Raw genomic sequence first — 14,190 nt, forward strand, 5'->3', positions numbered from 1 at the left:
ACTAGCTTATAGTGAGTAAAGTGCTGTTAAGTGTGGTTTGTGCCAGAGTGGTGACCGTAAACATATGGAGTGTAAACTTTGAAAGCTTATCCAAAAACTCTGACAGTGCATTCATAAACAGTGATTAGCGAAAACGAAGCTTGGAAAACGGTCAACAAAGAATGCTGTTTATTTTTTAAGACCAGGTTAAATTTTTGCCACTGAGTTCACTGTTTTCAGTTTCAGTGTTTTTCTTCTTTCTCACTGTATATTTTTGTTCATTTCTTGCAAAGATACATTTAATACTTTTGGCACAAATTTAATTCCATACTATTTGTCTATATTGTCTTATTTGTTAGAAAAAAAAGAGAAAAAAAAACACTGAGTTTAAAATACCTTGTTTTATTTTGACATCGAAATGCAGAAAGGGATCAAAATGCCTAAATATTAAGTTTGAAAAAAATATGTCTAAAGTAGCCACAAAATCCTGCTAAACATTAATCCGTGTATTTCACTGCATTCTGTCCATTTCACCTGCCAGAAACTATACAGGTGGTGTTTGTGCAGCTTCACTACTCATTCACTACTTATTAATCATTCTAACGTCATCTCACATCTAGTTTCTGTTATTGAGTTTGGGTTCTCTCTCTCTCTCTCTCTTTCTCTCTCCTATTATTTCTCTTATCCCATGCTTTGTAAAAAAAAATTATTTAGGAGCTAATTGTCAAACTGTACAGTACTATTCATGTATTAAACCTGTTCTCCTTTATCTCTCTCTTCCTCAGCCACCCTCTTTCCCACTTTACTTTCAGGGTGTGGTGCCTTCAGGCCGGCGTAGTGGATTCAGAGTTAATGTTATCTTATGTGACCCATATCGTTTCTACTGTGTCAACCTGTTCTACTGGTCAATTTATGCAAAAAAACAAAACAAAAAAAACAGCAAAAGCATTGCTTAATAACTGAATCTCAAATAGGCACTTTAGGTCTGTATTTTAAAACATGCACAGTATCAAGCAGTCAGAGTGTAAAACCCGACTGTAAATAGTAAAGCAAAAGGAATGTGCAGAAGTGAGGAGGTAGGGGGTGGTAATGGTGTCAAAGCAGGAATACCACTGGAATGTCAGCCATGTCCACACATGTCTCTCTCTTTCTCTCTCTCTCTCTCTCTCTTTCTTTCTCTCTCTCTCTTTCTTTCTCTTTGTATCACACATAAACTTTGATTTCAATTTCACCATAAGCTGTTTTCTTGTAAATCATAAACTACATTTTGTTAACTTGCTTAATTTTCTCTTTTTTTCAGTATTACATCACCATATTAAAGAAAAGAAAACCACAAGAAGAACACCTGGTGAGTCTTCCTTATTACTTTAGCTTCTGTTTAGGACCACAGTAGCCAGTAGCACTATCTTGTTTCAAGGGTATATTTCAACACCTGACTGATTCAGTCTTGTTTGCTTTGTGAAATGCATTCCACTATATCTTGCTGACATCAAAGAGCGAACACACACAACCTTAAGCAACTCCTAAATTGGCTCACAGGTTGCTAACTGCTAAAATAATAATAATTATCAAAAAAAAAAAAGTCAAGTATTTCAGAAGAAAAACACTGACTTGGCCAGGTTGTGCTTTTGCCATACCAACTTTGGTATGCCGTTAACACTGTCCTGAGTGTTTAAATAAAAGGTTAAAAAAAACACAGCTTGATGAGGGCGTTGCCACATCCATTCTAGTGCAGTGCCGGAAGTATGACTCAAATAATAGGTTACCTGTGACTGCAAATCACTGTAATTTGTCCTGCATGTGTTGCAACTACATTCTTGATGCAACTACCGTCAATGACGGTAACAAAAAGCAAAGTCAAATACCTTTACCTTTTGCATAATTATGCATTATTTAAAAATAATACTTATGCTAAGCTTTAAATAAGTATGTGGCACTTTTGCTCAAATTTGAAAACGTGCTTATAATGGGCCAATTTATATTTGGATAAAATACTAAATATCCATACCATTAGCACTTTTAGCCCTTTATTAGCTATTCCTGGCTTGTAGCTGGGCACAATGAAGATTTTATCACATATCTACCATATGACAGCACTTTCTAGGTGTTCAGTTACTGACTGTATTTGATCTATTGCTATGCAGGTTATTGACACCCCCACCCTGTCTAACAATGGAAAAGATGAAACCATACAACTACTGACCAGATATTATTTGGGTGGTACACCCAATTATTGTCAGGTGTTTACAAACCTAAGCAACACCACTGCACCTGCAAAAGCATGGACATTATAAAATCACAAATCAGGCTAAATAATCTTATATATAGGTTATGATACAATTATACAAGCTCTGTTTTATAAAATATAAATCTCTTCTATATATATTAATCATATATATATATATATATATATATATATATATATATATATATATATATATATATGTGTGTGTGTGTGTGTGTGTGTGTGAGTGTGTGTGTGTATGAATTTCCACCTTATGTAGGGTTTCTTGCAATTAATAAATGAAAAAAATGTTTCTATCCTATTTTAAAGAAGCATGGCTTACTCTTTTGTCAAGACTAATTGAAAATGTATTAATGGCATGTTAAATCGGGACACACATCCTCATTTGTTACACACTGATTCTAAATGTAAATGTTTGACAAGTTTCAAACATTTATTTGTATCTGACATCAATAAATCATATTTCAAAAACAGGACTCTGAATCCATCATTAACATATTCTAATGTTGTACAATGAGAGTAGACTAAGTAAAATTGGCTAGATATTAAGATGTTGGCTTGAGTACCATTTTATTAATTAATTTCTAACAGAAATAACTCTTTTATAAATACATAACCAAGCTTTTCTAAAATCCACTAAAAGGTCAATAACATTTTATAATTTACTTCGTTCAATAGCAGCACAACACAGGGTTAAAAAAAACATGAACATCCATCCTAAAAATGATATGAACACAGTACACTAAGTAAAAAATTCAGCCTTAAAGTAGTCAAATTACATTAACTGTGACTTTGTCATAGTATACTCTTTGTACTTTTTACTTAAGAGATCAAGTTTGTATTAAACGTTCATTTTGATTAAAGTCAATTTAAATTATTTTATTTCATTTTATTTATTCATATACTGTATATAAGAGTCAGCTTTGTTCATTGTTGAGGTGTTGCCTTTTTTTTTTTCTTGTGCATACGTGGGCCTTCATTGACAAATTTCAGTTTGAAGTAGCAGAAATAATTTGCACATGATATTCTTTAATGGATTAACCTGTTATGCTAAGTCAATCAAATAAGCTTTTATTAGCTTGTTTTGTTTAATACCCCTCTGATACAGTCATACTAGCACAACACACTACTGTGTCAGTATTAATGGTCCACAAACCAATTAATATTTGGTCAGCGGTTAAAAGATGGGAGCAATAAATTGTGCATAGCAACAGAATGGTTACAGTCATGGAATGTACACCTGCAAAATGTACTTGTATGTTAGGCGTACCTGATACAACGGCCAAAAGGTATAGCTACAATACAGGAGGATCTAATACCCTGGTAACGCTGTATATATTGTATAAATATTTAGTTGTTCTTTAGATAACTGTATTTTACCTCTCTTGTTATCTTTCACTTTTCAGGATCTGCTAGAACAATTCTTCAGCCATTTTGTCTTTTTTTACCCACAAGATGATTCCACCAGGCAGCTGGAAGAACTGCCTTCATTAGTGGAACACACCTTTAGGGCTGGCCCTCCCTCTCCCTCACACCGTGTTTTGACCTCAAACCATAGAGATTGGTTTCTTATCCTGGAATTCCTATCTCCCATCCACCTGCTCACTCAATTTCTCTCTGGTGACCCAGGAAAACCCCACACTGAAATTTGCCCTCCTCCTTGGTATATTTTGACCTTGCTGTCCTTTACCATTCACTGAATTCATCGATCTACCTACTGTAGACCCAAGATGCAACAGACTATGGTGGAATAACACCATACACTCCACCAGTACACTGTTCTGATTCTGGAGAAGCTTCTTGACCCAAGCTTGGAAGGCAACATTCTGTTGAAAATGAACATTTGTGCCCAGAAGCACCAAAATATTCCATCGCTGACAAAAGCCAATGCTAATACAGAGCTTAGTGTCAAAGTTTTTTACATGTGTACAACAACTCTGTTCTCAATTTCATTCTCTCCTCTTGTGGCCTTTTGAATATAATGTTTGTCTACTGTAGAATTGAAGTACAGTGGTGCTTGAAAGTTTGTGAACCCTTTCAAATTTTTTATATATCTGCATAAATATGACCTAAAACATCAACATATTTTCATTCAAGTCCAAGTCCTAAAAGTAGATAAAGAGAACCCAATTAAACAAATTTAAAAAAAAATTGTATTTGGTCATTTATTTATTGAGGAAAATGGTTCAGTATTACATATCTTTGAGTGGCAAAAGTATGTGAACCTCTAGGATTAGTAGTTAATTTGAAGGTGAAATTAGAGTCAGGTGTTTTCAGTCAATGGGATGACAATCCAGTGTGAGATAGAACCCTGTTTTATTTAAAAAACAGAGATCTATAAAAGTCTGAGCTTCACAACACATGATTGTGGAAGTGTATCATGGTACGAACAAAGGAGATTTCTGAGGACCTCAGAAAAGGAGTTGTTGAAGCTCATCACATTGGAAAAGGTTACAAAACCATCTATAAAGAGTTTGGACTTCACCAATCCACAGTCAGACAGACTGTGTACAGATGGAGGAAATTCAAGACCACTGTTGCCCTCCCCAGGAGTGGAGACCAACAAACATCAGTCCAAGAACATGACATGTAATAGTCTGTGAGGTCACAAAGGAACCCAGGGTAATTTCTAAGCAACTAAAGGCCTCTCTCACATTGGCTAATGTTAATATTCATGAGTCCACCATCAGGAGAACACTGAACAACAATGGTGTGCATTGCAGGGTTGCAAGGAGAAAGCCACTGCTCTCCAAAAAGAACACTGCTGCCGCCCTGCAGTTTGCTAAAAATCACATGGACAAGCCAGGAGGATATTGGAAAAATGTTTTCTGGACGGATGAAACAAAATAGAATTTTTTGGTTTAAATGAGAAGTGTTATGTTTGGAGAAAGGAAAACACTGCATTCCAGCATAAGAACCCTATCCCATCTGTGAAACATGGTGGTGGAAGTATCATGGTTTGGGTCTGTTTTGATGTATCTGGGCCAGGATGACTTGCCATCATTGATGGAACAATGAATTCTGAATTATACCAGCGAATTGTAAAGGAAAATGCCAGGACATCTGTCCATGAACTGAATCTGAAGAGAAAGTGGGTCATGCAGCAGGACAATGACCCTAAGCACACAAGTCATTCTACCAAAGAACGGTTAAAGAAGAATGAAGTTAATGTTTTGGAATGGCCAAGTCAAACTCCTGACCTTAATTTGTTGTGGAAGGACCTGAAGCAAGCAGTTCATGTGAGGAAACCCACCAACATCCCAGGGTTGAAGCTGTTCTGTACTGAGGAATGGGCTAAAATTCCTCCAAGTCGATGTGCAGGACTGATCAACAGTTACCGCAAACATTTAGTTGCAGTTATTGCTGCACAAGTGTGTCACACCAGGTACTGAAAGCAAAGGTTCACATACTTTTGCCACTCACAGATATGTAATATTGGATCATTTTCCTTAATAAATAAATGACCAAGTATAAATTAATGTCTTCTTTGTTTAATTTGGGTTCTTTTTATTTACTTTTAGGACTTTACTTTTAGGACAATCTGATGTTGTTTTAGGTCATAATTATGCAGAAATATAGAAAATTCTAAAGGGTTCATGAACTTTCAAGCACTACCGTATAAGCGAGTGTGAGTAAAAGATGTAAATGTGAGATTTTTGTTTGTATTGACTAGGGGTTGCACGACTACTAATTGCCACAATGACTACGATGTGTTTCAGGCTACGATCAAAGTAAATATGTCTGTGCAATAAATGTGCAAAAAAAGAATAAATCTGTGTATTATACTGCACTATTTAAGGACATACCAGTTCATAAAATGCGCCCTTATGGACCAACTGGTGGCACAGCTGAAATCACAGATTAACTGGTGCAGAAATGTAAACTTAAACTTAGCTTAATGATGGATGGAGGATAAAATGTCTATAGCAGTGTAGGAGTTTATAACGCCACATTTAACTCCAGCACCTGTAGCATCTGAAAACAAGTCTGAATCAGCCTCTTTGAGCTAGCATGTGCTGTTGATCTGAGTCTAAACCAAGGCTGTTTACAGATGATCAGCAGCAAAACCTCTTTGTGCCAGCGAAGCCATCACTTCTCTAGACTTGACACCTTCATGCACAACCAATAAAATGAACCTTCATATGTGATGTAGCAAGGATGCATGTTTTCTCCCATCTTCTCTATAGGACAACCAAAGCCAGGACATGTTTTTATTAGAGATTATATAAATGTTGGATTTAGAAACGAGCAGAATGGGTTAGCCTTATGAATGATCTGTTTTTTCAAATGCATCATGATGACCTAGCGCTACCTCAGCCATACAGTAAAAGCATTAACTTAGCAGTGAGCAAAAACGCTGATCTTCTATACACCTCTGCACTGCAGACAAAGTGATACCAACGTGTTAATGGTCCATTAAAGCTTTTCTCAGCGTAGTCTTGTGCAGTTGACTGCAGAACTGACTTCTGACTTAGGCATCTATTCTGACAACAAAGTAAATTTACCTGCTTTCTTTATTTCATTTACTTCACTGTTTTTTCCCCCACTCCCTACTAGTCGACACCTCGCAGCAGCAACTAGTGAATGTTTTAATCAACTAGTCTGTGCAGCCCCGAGTACTGACATTCCACAGCTTTGGAGGGAAGATTTTACTCTGCTTCTGCTCCAAAATCATTGTTTTGATTTTGTTTTCTTATAAGCACACCAAATAGTTTTGATTTCTCAGTGTTACATACACCTGTCAGGTTGAAAACTAAACCCACTCAATACTTTTGTTATCTTAGTTGTTTTTAGGTTTAGGTTAAGTGATATGTCTGGTTCCTCTGTTTTTAAAAGAGATGCACAAGGATAAGATGTTATCTTGGCAACGATTTTGAATTGTGGACACTAAACCTATATGTGTGTGTGTTTGTTTGTGTGTGTGTGTGTGTGTGTGTGCGCATGCGTGCATGTATGTGCGCGTGCATGCATGTGTGTGTGTGTGTGCACTTTCTCCATTGAACATGAGCAGAAATTCAATTCAATTCCGTTTTATTTGTATAGCGCTTTTAACAATGTACATTGTCCCAAAGCAGCTTTATAAATAAATAAAGCTGCTTTTATAAAAAAAAAAAAAACATTATTATAAATAAATCCCTTCTATAAATGTGCTAATACTACATGGTCAAATAGTGCAGTTGTGTAATATGTTCATATGAATTGAGGTCCAAAGCCATCTTATGGTTTTTAAGTGGTACCATCTTCAGCAGCAGCATATAGTGTTCTTGAGACAGACCTGCTTTCTGTTCTGATGGTTGTACTCACATATGTTGATTATTCCGGGGTTTTAAAATAAAGCCTAATTATATTTCTTTTTTTTTTCTAGCAGTGATGTTTTACTTTGTGCCAACGATGTTGACTCAGAGGGCTATTAATTGCCCGGTGCAGGTATACAGAGTGACACAACTTTACAGTTAGATTCTTCCCACACCAAAGAATACGTCTGATTTTGTAATTTTGGTTGTAATTAAACAATTGACAAATTTCTTACAATTTTTCTATGTATTATAATTGGAAAATAAATAAATTAATCAATGATAAAGTTTATTTACCTGGCATTTTGTTTTAAATTAAAGGTGTGTCAAAAACTCATGCTTGCAGAAACATTATTAAGGAAAATAAGAACAAAGTATTGTATATTGAGTAAACGCACAAATGGAATCTATTAATGTGTGTGTATATATATATATATATATATATATATATATATATATATATATATATATATATATATATATATATATCATGGTCCAGAAGTAATTGATTTGTTCTAGGCTTATTCTTTATATTTAGCTATAGATGTTTTTGCAGTGTGTATAAAATAGGTATATAATTATCTTATATAAACTCTAAATAGTATATCAGTGTGCTAAAATGTGCTAACCTTGTTGTCATTTATCTATTATTTTTAAATGCTATTTGTTTGTTTTGTTTGTTTGTTTTAACTCCTTGCTCACTCACTTCCTTCCTTAGTTCAAAAAACAAAAACTGAAAAGGTATCCTAATTGCCACCAAAAAGTGAAGGTGAAACTAGCCGGTCATGTAAGCTACTCTTAAGCCCTGTATACACTAGTGCATGTACGTTTTAAAATAAAACAATCCTCGTCCACACTGGCGTTTCCGCTGTGTTTCAGAAATGATCCTCGTCCACACTACACGGCCGAATACGCATGTCACATGACCATTCATGCACACTGCAGATGCGCATACAAGTGTAAACAGGAAGTTGGTTGCTAGTCCAAACCGGCGTTCCATGTAGGACTTATGCCGCTTGAAATGAGATTTGTTGCCGATTGCTCTAATCAAAAGGTAGCGTAATGGTCATATGGTAGGGGCATGCCAAATCAAGGAAGGATACTCAGTGATCCAGAAGACCCAATCAGGGGGCGAATGTGGGCGAAGCCACGCCTTCATTTTCAAAAGTCTTCGTTTTGGTCTGTTTACACTGAAACGCAAGTCCAGAGTTTTCAAACTAAAACGGTGTCTTCGGCATTTCCAAAAGTCTCGGTTTTCGAGGGTTGAAAACGGCGGAGTAGTGTAGACAACAGGCGTAACTGTAGCAACAGTTATACGTCTTAAAACGAAAACACACTAGTGTAAACAGGGCCTAAGGCCTTATGCAGTTTTGCTGTAAGTTAGAGTGCCATAAATTAAGCAACACAGCACTCTTGTGTACCTTTACACAGAAGATGGCTTCTTTGATATGCAAACCACTCCGGTCTCAGGGAGGAAAGTCAGACACAGCACTGTGTTCCATGTAAGATGATGATTACACGCCAAGTGCAATGCAGAATGAAGTAATGCCACATTCCCAATAGTCTGCAGTAGAAGAAGAGGGTGGGGAGTACAGACAGTTACACCTAGCTTTTCTCCTCCTCCTGCTTTTTATCCGACACATTCCTGTTCCTTCCACAGCTTAAAAACTCTTAATAGTTTACAAAAAAAAGCAAAGATCAGTGAAAGGAAAAAACTTCTACATTTCAGTTCTGGGGGGCTGGAATTACAGTTTGATATATTCCCTGTTCAAACACATCCAATTAACCAGTATATTCATGTGAACAGAAACCACCAAACTAGCCCTCCATGACCTAACTTTTTTTCAAAGAAGAAGAAGAAGAAAACGCCTTTATTTATCACATATACAATACACTACAGTGAAATTCTTTCTTCACATGTTTGTTAAGAAGTTGGGGTAGGAGTGCAGGGTCGGCCATGATACAGCGCCCTTGGAGCAGAGAGAGTTAAGGGTTGCTCAAAAGCCCAATAGTGGCAACTTGGGTGTGCTTGAACTCCCAAACCCCGACCTTCTGATCAAGGTGGCCTTCTGATCAGTAACCTAGAGCCTTTAACTGTTAAGCCTCCCTCTGCTCTTTTTAGTGGGAAAAACAAACAAAAAATTTATCCTGATTGCTATGTAAAAAGAATCACCACCAACAAGTGAAGGTGAAGACTAGCAGGTCATGTAATCTACTCTTATATGCAGTTTTGCTCTGCAACACAGCACTCTTGTGTACCTTTACTACCTTTACACAGAATATGGCTCCTTTGATATTTACGCAAACCACTCCAGTCTCAACAGGCGATCTGTTACAGCAACAATAACCACAGCATGCACTCAGCATATGCAACAGTCATCTCTGTTACTGGGAACTGAGATGATACACTGCCAGTACTATAGAAAGCAAACCTGTTCTTCTTTGACTTCTTTTTCAATTTCAATCTAAAAACTTCTGCATAGTTAAAGAGTGACATGAATTTTTCCATGAACTCAGATATGCATCTTTTTTACGTATTCATGCCTATTACAAATAATTGTTGTACTACTGTAAAACAGCAGAGGTTGTCTTTGGAAAAAGCCGGTCAAGCCGGATCTGTTGCCTTCTGTCAACAGGGCAGATCCTTTAAGACAGACAAGGGTGGCTCGAGCAAGTATGAGGACAATAGAGCGATTTCGCAATACTGTACACAATATAAGCAAGTATCCGATGAATATAAAATTTAAGAAATAAATATTTCATGGTCTAAATCCTCTGATTCATTCTGGCTTCAAAAAGGAGTCTCTGTTTCACTCCTTCTAACACCAGGGGAGATGAGTATCACCTGGACACCTTCTTGTACACGTATGCATGCATGCCATGACCTTCAACATAGTTACAATGTAAAGTATGACAATGAATACCATTGGCATAAAGCCATATGTTTCTTTTTTCTTCTCACCTGATACATATACTATTTTTGGCTCATATGTACCCCATATAAAGCATTAACGTCATCTGGTAAAATAAAATGATTTGACTATCATTTGGGTGTAATGTCATTGTGCAACATCCACACAATCCACCAACTCCAACTCCCAGAACACAAACAAACATGGCTGCCCCAGACTACATACCCCAGAATCCACTGCTGCTAATCTGCTCACAATCACCAAAGTTCTGATCACACACACCTGTTTGAATCACACACACACTCACACTTTACTGCAATGTAATGCTGAGTTTGTTGATTATCATCTGACTTTGAAAAGCCTTTTGTTCCATGCTGTTATTCCGGTTTTTTACTTTTTGCCTGGTTTTTGTTTTTCATGTTTTGTCTAGCCTTGTTTTTTTGTGTTTGTTCATCGCCTGACCTATGCCTGTTTTTTAACATTGATCTTGCCTTGCAATTTGGATATTTCTCCTGCTCTTATTAAAGCGCTGAACTGCACTTCCATCTCTACACTTCGCGCATGACACCAAGTTCAATTCAATTCAAATTTATTTTTTATAGTGCTTTTAACAATGGACGTTGTCACAAAGTAGCTTTACAAAAATATATACAATTCAGGATATAGATTTTAAACGTATGAGTTTATCTCTAATGAGCAAGCCAGAGGCAACAGTTGTGAGGAAATCTCCCTGAGACGATATAAGGAAGAAACCTTGAGAGGAACCAGACTCAAACGGGAACCCGTCCTCATCTGGGTGACACCAGATAGAGCGATTTATAAATAAATCCTTTCTATAACTGTGTACTGCATGATCAAATAGTGCAGTTGTGTAACCAGGAACTTCATTATACTCAGCAAAAAAGGAAATGTCCTCTCACATTCAACTGCTTTTATTTCCAGCAAATTTCTTAACATGTTTAAATATTTGTATTAACATAAAAACATTCAACAACTGAGACAGAAACTGAACAAGTTTCACAGACATCTGATGAACAGAAATGGAATAATGAGTCCCTGAACAAAGGGGGGTCAATATTAAAAGTAACAGTCAGTATCTGGTGTAGCCTCCAGCTGCTTTAAGTACTACAGTGCATCTCATCCTCATGGACTGCACCAGATTGGTCAGTTCTTGCTGTGAGATGTTACTCCACTCTTCCACCAAGGCATTTGCAAGCTCTCCATCACGTCTTGGGGGGGGGGGGGGGGGTAAGGACATGGTTACATGTAACTTTCCACTGCAAGGACGATCAGCTGTCCTTCCTGTCTCCCTTTAGCACTGTCTTAGGCGTCTTACATTACAGACATTGCAGTTTATTGCTCTGGCCACATCTGCAGTCCTCATGCCTCCCTGCAGCAGGCCTATGGCATGTTCACGCAGGTGAGAAGGAGTGCAGGAGTGCAGGAATCCTAGACATCTTTCTTCTGGTGTTTTTCAGAGTCAGTAGAAAGGTCTCTTTAGTGTCCTAAGTGACCTTAATTGCCCACCGCCTGTAAACTGTTCGTGTCTTAAGGACTGTTCTACAGGGGCATGTGCAATAATTGTTTATGGTTCATTGAACAATCATGAAAAACATCGTTTAAACCCTTTCCAATAAAGATCTGTAAAGCTTATTTGGATTTTACAAAATTATCTTTAAAATACAGTCTCCTGAAAAAGGGATGTGTACCTTTTTTTTTGCTGAGTATAGTTTTCACATGAAGTCTGTTCTGTTGAACTTCTCCACTGTTCACTGATGGAGACTTGAGTGCAAAACTGTTTATGGCAATTGCAGTCTTAAAGCTATTATAGCATAACTGTTCATATGAATTGAGGTTTATGGTTTTTGAGTGGTACCATCCTCAGTAATCTCAATGTTCTTTAGGCTGCACCATGTGAAGCCATCCTCAGCAACAGCATGTGACTTCCAATTGATGAGAACGGAACCAGAAGTAGGGCATCAGGATGGATTAGGCAGGTCTGGAGAGCAGAAGAGGTCAGCAAGTCAAGTGCTTAAAATTCCAGCACACCCAATATAAAACGTCTTCCAATATCCCTGATTGATGGCAATTTCTGGAGAATGCTATAAAACCTTATGGTGACCTGTAGGCATCACTGCACTGTTTGTGATTTAGCATTATGTACTGTTGCTGTAGGGGCACTCACCTCTCATACTCCTTGTTTCATCTCTTCTGAGCATCTCACATCCCACCATTGTCTAGTGCATCAGCAAGCCTATGAATACTAGCATGGTTGAGTGATTTTCTCTCGCCTTAGTGCACACTTTCTCCCTGAGCTTAAGAAGTCAACTGGACTCAGCTACTGTGCATGAGGCAGCCAGAGTCAGGTTTCCCTCCATTCTTCCCTCATCTCTCCTCTGGGTCGATTCAACTAGAGGGCTTGGGGCTACATACTGCTAGTGTGTTTTTGTGTGTGCTTCTCAGTTTAGCTGCTAAGTTAGCTGGGTTTCTACTAATATGCAGTTTTGGATTGGATTTCATCATCTCTACATAATAAAACTGGCATTCCATCACAATAAATTGCATGATACAAAAGGAATGTGGCAAGACTCATACTCATCAGTATTGACCAACTTAAAGATGCCATCTAAACATGTTATAAACACTCATATCCCTAAATTACTGAAAAGTATAGTAAAAAGCTGACTAATAGGCATCAGCAGCATCCAGAAAGAGATAAGCCTCTAAGAGATAAGAAAGAGATAAGATTGGCCTCTACCAGCTTGCATGTAATACTGATGAGCTCTAAAAGAGTTGTGACATCCACCCTTACAGCGACCGACTGCGACGGAATTTACTATGAGTCACATTCAAACTTCAATAACTACCAGTTCTACCAATATCTATTCAGACCCAGGTAAATGACATGCAATTTCTGCCCTTTTAGGATATGCAAGATACCTGCACATAGTTCCAACCTCTGAGGTTGCCAGATGTTTCTTGATAAAGGTGGTAAAGGTGTTCAAGATAGACTACTGCCTCTGGTCAACAATTAGCATAGAAATTGCAGATTAAAGAAGCAGATAACATTTTTACTTGATGTCAAATGTAACACAATGTAGGTAAATGAAAGTAAAAGTCTATTTACAAATGGCACTTTATTATGACTGAATATGTATGAGAAGATGACAAACATTGAAATAACCATCTAATAGAAGTCTAGTGCTGTATATATGTTAATTCTGTTTTGAATTGCTGAATTAATTCCATATTGCCAGTGTTCTTGTTCATTCAGTATGCTCTCCTGTAAAGAAAATGTGACCACAGTGTGAAGAATAAGCTAATTAAGCATTCATCTGCTATGCTTACAGCTCACTTTAAATAAGTACTGTTATTAATTCCATAAAAAAAATCTCTCCTCTAGAGAAGCAGTGTTTCAGATTGAGATCGCCTCTGATCTAAATAAAGAAATATGGTGTCGTATTTCTATATTTCATATTGGTTTCAAATGACATTAAATTGTTTTTTTTTATGCACAATGCCCAAATATAAATTTGTATGACATATTGTGGTAACATCAAACTGTTAAACAGTAACACTGGACATAATACTGGTCCTCACTTGAGCCAACATAAAGCATAACGAAACATAACAAAATTCCAAGGTCAGAATTGTGCGTAACTGAAACACAAAAGAAAAATCTGACCCAATTCTTGCGCAAAGGTCTGAATAGTGCTTTTGTTGTGCTTATGTATATACTAGTGCCTAGTTATGTCTGAGG

At 37.1% G+C, this 14,190-nt stretch overlaps 1 protein-coding gene across 2 annotated transcripts in view; it reads left to right on the forward strand.

Annotated features, from left to right (window-relative positions):
- The window catches only part of si:ch211-264f5.6 (carcinoembryonic antigen-related cell adhesion molecule 5), a 23,707-nt gene extending 15,897 nt beyond the window's left edge, over positions 1-7,810 (forward strand). Inside the window, exons 8-9 of one of the 2 annotated variants that reach the window (XM_053638197.1) lie at positions 1,280-1,327; positions 3,631-7,810. In XM_053638197.1, coding sequence (XP_053494172.1) covers positions 1,280-1,298 — 19 coding nt within the window. In that variant the 3' untranslated portion in view covers positions 1,299-1,327; positions 3,631-7,810. Of the gene's footprint in view, positions 1-1,279; positions 1,328-2,123; positions 2,355-3,630 lie in introns of those variants that run through there. The other variant, XM_053638198.1, reaches the window with a different exon arrangement.
- Positions 7,811-14,190: the final 6,380 nt, after the last annotated feature.

This window comes from Ictalurus furcatus, chromosome 12 (genome assembly GCF_023375685.1).
Source record: "Ictalurus furcatus strain D&B chromosome 12, Billie_1.0, whole genome shotgun sequence".
In the NCBI taxonomy this organism is placed as follows: domain Eukaryota; kingdom Metazoa; phylum Chordata; class Actinopteri; order Siluriformes; family Ictaluridae; genus Ictalurus; species Ictalurus furcatus.